Raw genomic sequence first — 8,579 nt, forward strand, 5'->3', positions numbered from 1 at the left:
TCAGTGCTGAGCTCAGAACAGCAATGACAGAGGCCCTATTCTCCCTATTATAGGTCAACGAAGCATCACAATGGTTTCAGAGCTGTCGTTTTAAGGTAAAACTATTACGTAGTGTTCCTTCAAATATGGAGGCACCATTTTGTTGCACTGTCAAAACAAATTACGCTAGGTGGCTAATGACTTTAAAACGATTTAGTAAAACCCTTTTTACGTTTACTGTGTGCATAGAATTAGAGAAAAAAGATATTAGCGATGAAAATAGAAAAAAAAACTCTCTCCAGGATTTCATTGCAACATGTCCACACTCAGCAGACCTTTAAACAAATCTGTCAACTTTGGAAAACGCATCTCACCGCCACAAAGTGTGGATAAATATCTCTATCTGTCACCTGTACAGGAGTGGCACACTTGGCCGTGTGTTAGAATGGCTTTGGGTTTGATCAATCCATTAGAATTAGCCTGGATGCTCTCCTGGTGCTCTCCTTCATACTTGTGTACCAGGACATCCCTAAAGCCTCTCAGACTGACCCGTCCTCCTTGTCAGAGTCAGGACTACCAGGTGTGGAAACTGTGAAAATGTCTTGTGCCTTGAGCTTCTCACTGTGCGTTTTGGGTGTGGACTTCCTGCCAGGAGGGTCACCCTTTCCAGACAGAAGTCTGAGGATCTGCCCCACTTGGTCCTCCAAAACAGCCATCCTTCCACTGAGGGCTTGGATCTCTGTCCGGAGCTCCGTCCTGGCTTCCTGAATCGCAGCCTGGAAAGAGAGCTCATGTCCTGGAAAGAATTCCCGACCTAGTCCCTCTCCTCCGGGTACGGGACTCTGTGCCTCTCCCATGTGGTCCAGTCTCTGATCGCTGTGGGTCAGTCCACTGTCCCAGGAGTCTGTTTTGCGGAGGGAATTCTTTCTGGAACCGCTGACCTCAATGACACCTTCTATCTGGACTTTAACCTCCGGTGAGAGGCGCTCCATGGACACGGCTTTCATCACATTGTTCCGCCCTTCTTTCCCCCCATCCTCCGGCGGTGATCCTGGGGGCGCCATGTTGTTTTTCAGCCTCATCCAGCCACGGGCGGTTCCGGCCGGTTTCGCCCTGGTGGTGTTGCTCACTTTTAAGCGGGTGGTGCTTGGTGTTTGGTCACCAGAAGGTTTTATATCCATGACTTCTCGATTGTTCTGCTTGATTGGGTCACTAGGTTTGGAGAAAGATAAAGAGTTCTGGATTGGTGTGATCTGGGATATAGTGACCACGCCACTGCAGCAACCAGTGCTGGCTGCTCCATTCTGGACCGCGTGCAGGGTGTTCTGGGTGAGGGCTGAGTGTGGATGCTGTAGCTGTGTGTGTTGGAGTTGAGTGTGAAGGTGTTGTTGGTTCCTGCTCATTTCATGCTGAGCTGAAGCCTCTTGGTTGCGAAGCTCCTTCTGCTGCTTAAACTTCTGAAAGAGTTTCCGGACGGGGTGATCCACAGGGATGGTCATCGGAACCTCGTTCTTGGCTCGCTGGCGCTCCTCTTCCTCCTTCTTCACGTCGCTGATCTTTCGGAAGATGATCTGTAAATGAGAGACAAGACAAACATTTCATCAACAAGAACTCACAAAAGAAAAACTCGATTTTTGTTGATTTGTGATTTGCTCCGGGTGACTGTCTGTGAGGAGTGTGGTGTGTTCTCCCTGTGTCTGCGTGGGTTTCCTCCGGGTGACTGTCTGTGAGGAGTGTGGTGTGTTCTCCCTGTGTCTGCGTGGGTTTCCTCCGGGTGACTCTCTGTGTGGAGTGTGGTGTGTTCTCCCTGTGTCTGCGTGGGTTTCCTCCGGGTGACTGTCTGTGAGGAGTGTGGTGTGTTCTCCCTGTGTCTGCGTGGGTTTCCTCCGGGTGACTGTCTGTGTGGAGTGTGGTGTGTTCTCCCTGTGTCTGCGTGGGTTTCCTCCGGGTGACTGTCTGTGAGGAGTGTGGTGTGTTCTCCCTGTGTCTGCGTGGGTTTCCTCCGGGTGACTGTCTGTGAGGAGTGTGGTGTGTTCTCCCTGTGTCTGCGTGGGTTTCCTCCGGGTGACTGTCTGTGTGGAGTGTGGTGTGTTCTCCATGTGTCTGCGTGTGTTTCCTCCGGGTGACTGTCTGTGAGGAGTGTGGTGTGTTCTCCCTGTGTTCGCATGGGTTTCCTCCTGGTGCTCCGGTTTCCTCCCACTGTCCAAAAACACACATTGGTAGGTGGATTTTTGTTTGTTTGTTTGTTTGTTATGTTTTGGTCAGTGATAATTTGCAGTGAATATAGTGGCACAGAGATCCTAGAAAACGGTTTCGCTAAATCCACACAATGTGTCAGTGACATACTTAATGAAGAATTACAGCCTGAGAGCTGTAAACTGCTGTGGGAGAAGCTTATATTAGCTTTGCTGGGGAAAGAAATTCTAGCTGCTTGTGATGTTTTGAAACATAGCTTTAGGGGTCGAGGTAGGGTGGGGATAAGAATGGCTGTTCATTCTGGTTTGGCATAAGAATTTAAGCTGTGCATCCAAGAAAGGCAAATTATATCTCATACACATTGTATCTTGGGGATATGGCCATTCATCTTCAGACCATGCTAGGCAGAGACGTATGTAGCACTGATGTGTAAATATATCTCCACCAAGTTGGGTGCTGTCAAAATTAACATGTTATTGCACGTTAATGCATGTGGGAATATTATGCGTTAATTTCTTTCATGTTAATATGCAATAAATCACAGCAAACTGCGATTATATTTAGTTCATTTTTTTTCAACTAACCTACAGCCCTAGTAAATATTTACATTTACATTTCACCTCATGAAATCTCATTATTACATAAGGTTTACAAAGGACTTGCAATTCAAAATGTCCCTTTCATTCACCATCTGTGAGGAGTGTGGTGTGTTCTCCCTGTGTCTGCGTGGGTTTCCACCGGGTGACTGTCTGTGAGGAGTGTGGTGTGTTCTTCCTGTGTCTGCGTGGGTTTCCTCCGGGTGACGGTCTGTGAGGAGTGTGGTGTGTTCTCTCTGTGTCTGCGTGGGTTTCCTCCGGGTGATTGTCGGTGAGGAGTTTGGTGTGTTCTCTCTGTGTCTGCATTGGTTTCCTCCAGGTGATTGTCGGTGAGGAGTGTGGTGTGTTCTCTCTGTGTCTGCATGGGTTTCCTCCGGGTGACTGTCTGTGAAGAGTGTGGTGTGTTCTGTCTGTGTCTGCGTGGATTTCCTTCAGGTGACGCTCTGTAAGGAATGTGGTGTGTTCTCCGTGTCTGTGTGGGTTTCCTCCGGGTGACTGTCTGTGAGGAGTGTGGTGTGTTCTCCGTGTCTGTGTGGGTTTCCTCCGGGTGACTGTCTGTGAGGAGTGTGGTGTGTTCTCCCTGTGTCTGCGTGAGTTTCCTCCGGGTGACTGTCTGTGAGGAGTGTGGTGTGTTCTCCCTGTGTCTGCGTGAGTTTCCTCCGGGTGACTGTCTGTGAGGAGTGTGGTGTGTTCTCCCTGTGTCTGCGTGGGTTTTCTCCGGGTGACTGTCTGTAAGGAGTGTGGTGTGTTCTCTCTGTGTCTGCGTGGGTTTCCTTCGGGTGCTCCGGTTTCCTTCCACAGTCCAAAAACACACGTTGGTAGGTGGATTGGCGACTCAAAAGTGTCCGTAGGTGTCTGTGTTGCCCTGTGAAGGACTGGCGCCCCCTCCAGGGTGTATTCCTGCCTTGCACCCAATGATTCCAGGTAGGCTCTGGACCCACCGTGACCCTGAACTGGATAAGCGCTTACAGATAATGAATGAATGAATGAACTTTAATTAATAATGAAATACCTGGACTAAGTTTTGGCAACATTATAGCGCTAGACAAACCATTCTTCAAACTTTACACTAGTCTACGATGTCAGGTTGTTTAATCTCTTCTAGTAAGAATAAGCATATGTTAAGATAAGGTTTTTTTCTAATAAAGTGGCCAGTGAACAAAAATAGAGTGTAATTAATAAATGCTGAGGACAGAACCTAAATCCAAGCGTCGCACTGATGTTTCCTAATGGTGTTTTGAAGTAGAAGCCGTGCATTTTTAAAACCTTTCCAACTCAGTCAGCGTAGCTCTGCTCTGTAACTGGACTGTTCTCTGGAGGGCCTGCTTTTGGAAGCTTTGTCTTAAATTATACATCCATTTTCTTTTCCCTCTCTACCTCTTGTCCTCCTTTCTGCCCCCAGGAGTTCTCCTTGGGCTTGGTGAAGAGTAATTAGTGCTGGGTGGTGGGAGGGAGAAAGAGAGAGAGAGAGAGAGAGAGAGAGAGAGAGGGAGGGAGGGGTCCAACAAATTGTTCCACTTTTAAATATTAATGACAGCCTTTAGCTTCATCACACACGCCTCTGAGATGATGAGCACTTTGAGACAGTACACAGGAAAATAGATATTGGGGCCATGTAGAGAACGTATGAAGAATCCAAACCTTGTATTAATTGAATGCCAACACAAATATACAGTTAAGCTACATGTCCAACATAACATTACAACCCTTATAACTGGTGCCTTCAGCTACTTTAAGGTGAACCAAACATGAAACACCATGCATGAAACAAAATGGGGGCAGCTGTGAGCTTAAGGTCACCACAGTTGGCCTCATTCAACAATGTCTTCCTAAGAATTTTCATATATTTCTTCTTGAGAAATGTCCTAAGATTCTTAAACCACAGAAATGTTCACAGCTGTGTTCGGTTAATGATGACTCCCAATGCTCTCTTAAATTAAAAGTGCTTGCCCATTGTTTCTTATAAACATAGGTATCCACCCGCTAATCCCCGGGGCTGTGTGCTCACAGGGAACGCACCGGCAACCTGAAAACTACAAACAAAAGAGTTCAGAGAGAATTGAAGAGTGTCAAACTGAAAATCAAAAGCACCAGACTGTAAATGTAGGAGTTCTGAGTTGGAGCTACAGCTGGATATAAATTTCTTTTTGATGTAATTATATTTCCAACGAACACTTTATTGGAAGAAGGGCACAAAACTACATGGTGGGCCATTTATATGGATACACCTTAATAAAATGGGAATGGTTAGCGATATTAACTTCCTGTTTGTGGCACATTAGTGAATGGGAGGGGGAAACTTTTCAAGACGGGTGGTGACCATGGCGGCCATTTTGAAATCGGCCATTTTGGATCCATTACCCTATATACCCCACAATACCATCAAGATGTGCAGCATCTGGAAGCCTGTGCTAGCATTTCTCCTGCGGTGTTGCTATCAGTGTGTGAAGAGTGGGAGAAGAGGGTTGCATTGACAATCCAACACAATGGCAGCACTTTGAACACATTTAATAAGTGGTCAGAAACTTGTAAATAACTCATGAAAGAATAAAGGTACATTAAAACACACCATTGTTTTTCTTGTGAAATTCCCAATAAGTTTGATGTGTCACATGACCCTCTTCCCATTGAAAAAACAAAAGTTGGATCCAAAATGGCCGACTTCAAAATGGCCGCCATGGTCACCACCCATCTTGAAAAATTTCCCCCCTCCCATATACTAATGTACCACAAACAGGAAGTTAATATCACCAACCATTCCCATTTTATTAAGGTGTATCCATATAAATGGCCCACTCTGTATTATGAATCATTATTATGATCAATAATCATTGCACAGTATTTGATTCTTATAATGTTATAAAACTGTAAATGTTAATAACTGAAAACACTGAAAATCTTGTCCTTTTTAAAACAAACAGACACCAATAGATCCAAGATGCTCCAGAAGAATCTGGATGGGTGGCACCAGTGGTGGGCAAACGAATTCCACAGGGTCTAGGGGTGCCCCCCATTACACACAGCACTAATAGTAAAAACTTGTGGGAAGTCAAAATAAATGAACAGTGACATAACCATCAGCGGAAAGCACTAAGGGACCTCCTGGCTTTTCTGTTCTTTTCTAATAATGTGTCCTAATGAAAACTCATTACAGCCACAACACGCTGCACACAGAAGCCCCTCAGGCTCGAGTCTGAGATAAATCGCTTATTTATGGCCAGAATTAAATCTGTGAGTGTTTTTAGGGGTCTGTTATGAATATGGTGATTAAACTTTCTCTCAGGAGATACACTGTGTATGTCCATGCTGATAGCTTACACTCGCTACCCCCTTTAAATTATATAATTCAATCCTCCCCACAGACTCCCCCAAAATCCCCTTTAAGAAAGTCTGCTTTTATATGGTGTAGTAAGCTGTTGGATGAATAATTAACAACGTTTCGCTCAGTCAACATGTTTTGGAAGGGGAGCCTTTATGTTTTCTCACTGCTGTTTGAACAGGAAGTAAAAAGACAGTTTAAAGTGAAAAACTTTGAGTAAATAATGTTAGTAACATTTTTTAAATAAAGCATATTAAAATTGGATGAGCTATGAATACTAAACTGAACAAAGAGCCAATGGGAATACAGTCCCATCACACACACACACACACACACATCTCAAAATGTTGGTAGACACCCCTTTAAAAGAGTGTTCAGTTACAATGAGCTGAAGCCATAGCTCACACAGACCTTCATGAACACGCGGCTTGATTCCTCTCAACAGAAAAATATCAGACGGACAGACAGAGCAGCTGCACATGAGCCTAAAATCACCACGCTCAGTGCCAAGCATCGGGTACCTGCCCCTGCCCCAGCTGTGGACACCATCCAGCACAAGTCCCTGATTTCAGTGATATTCCTGTGGCTGAATGTCACCATTTTCTCACAGAAATGTTCTAGTGTAACATCTTCCCAGAAGATAAGAATGGCTATTAAATGCAGGTTCATTTTTCAGGTGATACATCTGTGCAGATATGACATTATCTTTGATCTATCAACTTTCATAAAGAAGAAGAAAATCAAAGGAAAGTGTGTGAGAAAAAAATAAAACTGTCTAACACCAGCTTTAAAAAAAGAAAAAAAAATTACGTTTTTAAATTGGAATTCACTCACACCTACGGACACTTTTGAGTCACCAATCCACCTACCAACGCGTGTTTTTGGACTGTGGGAGGACCCGGAAACCCACCCGGACACAGGGAGAACACACCACACTCCTCACAGACAGTCACCCGGAGGAAACCCACACAGACACAGGGAGAACACACCACACTCGCAGTCACCCGGAGCGGGAATCGAACCCACAACCTCCAGGTCCCTGGAGCTGTGCGACTGCGACACTAACCTGTTGCACCACCGTGCCACCCTGATTGATATAAGTGCCGTTCTTTTAAACCATCCTCCCTACTCATTTAACCCTTTACTGTGCGTGAGTCAAATGTGGGTAGATAATAAAATGCTAAAATCTGATCTTAATGTGTCACAGATGGCCTGTCTTGCTCATACTTATAAGATCATAAATGAGACACTAGAAAAACAGTCTGCTATACGTTACTGACACAGTTGGCATGAGGATGGCACATTTGTTGGACTGGTTCATGTCACAGGGCCCAATCACAACTGACAACATTCCATTCAGTACACAGATGATATTTGAAGTGGGTGGATTGGCAAGTCTGAGATCTCCTCCATATGCCAACCTCTCCTTCCTGCCCCCATTTCCACTGACCCAGTAATTTCTCCTCTCCATCCATTTGGTAACAGGCCCTGCAGAAAAGGTTAAAACAGTGGGGCAGTTTCTGAAGAGGATTGTGAGGGCTGAGTGGTTATTATCAGGACGATTAGGGGGACAGGCTGATTGGGAGGATTGGTGGACGCACTTATGATCTAATGACAAATGCCCAAAGAAGAAGTAGTTTATGAGAAATCAGCCCAAACTCAAAACCAGAAACGGAAAGAAATGTTCCAGTATTAAACTGAGCTGAAACCTTGAATCGGACCTAGTGAATCTCTGAGGTGCACACCACTAAATAATTTGGGGAGGGGAGGGGCGGCTCCCCAGAGCAGGAGAACGTACTATGCTCATATGTGCAGGAAACAGGAGAAGCTCTTATCATCGTGCTGCTTTTTTAAAATTTCACATTATTGCAAGTTAACGGTGAAGTTCATGGTTGCAATCAAAAAAATGTTTCCTAACCATTCACTAAGTCTCTGGTCTGTTTCCGTTGATTCAACGTTGAAATAACGTAATGACTGCCGTCTAATCAACGTTCTCTTAAGGTTGAAAATGAAAGTTGAAAAGACGTCCAAACACAGACATTGAAAAGACGACTATTAGACGTATTGTGGACGTCCATTGACGTTATTAATTGGATCCGAAATAAATTACTTGTATAAAACGCGTTTTGGACGTCCACTGACGTTATCGATTGGTCACCACTTAACTAACTTATTAAGACGGATTTTGGACGTCCATTGACGTTTAAAATATGTCCTTGACGGACAGACTACTTTTAGACCTATTTTGAACGTCCAGGGACGTTCCTTGTTTACTGGGTATTGCACTATTCCTGCTCCATAAGTGGGTAATACTGACTTATCTTTGCTGTTTTCGAATCACTTAAAGTGGAAATGTTTCCAAGGTCAGGAGACGGCTAGCTGCATCTCCGAAAGTGCTACAAAACGACACAAATGGAGTTACTCAAGTGAGTGTCTGTGATAATTCAAACAGTGAATAAAATTTTACAGAACCGTTAAACTTCAACCTT

At 44.7% G+C, this 8,579-nt stretch overlaps 1 protein-coding gene across 1 annotated transcript in view; it reads right to left on the minus strand.

Moving 5' to 3' along the window:
* Nucleotides 1-480: 480 nt before the first annotated feature.
* kcnh5b (potassium voltage-gated channel, subfamily H (eag-related), member 5b) overlaps nt 481-8,579 on the minus strand; it is a 47,549-nt gene continuing 39,450 nt past the window's right edge. Inside the window, exons 8-9 of the mRNA XM_066679145.1 lie at nt 1,349-1,550; nt 481-1,291 (exon numbers count right to left, since the gene is read on the minus strand). Coding sequence (XP_066535242.1) covers nt 519-1,291; nt 1,349-1,550 — 975 coding nt within the window. The 3' untranslated portion in view covers nt 481-518. The remainder of the gene's footprint in view (nt 1,292-1,348; nt 1,551-8,579) is intronic.

Source organism: Hoplias malabaricus, chromosome 8 (genome assembly GCF_029633855.1).
Source record: "Hoplias malabaricus isolate fHopMal1 chromosome 8, fHopMal1.hap1, whole genome shotgun sequence".
Taxonomy (NCBI): Eukaryota; Metazoa; Chordata; class Actinopteri; order Characiformes; family Erythrinidae; genus Hoplias; species Hoplias malabaricus.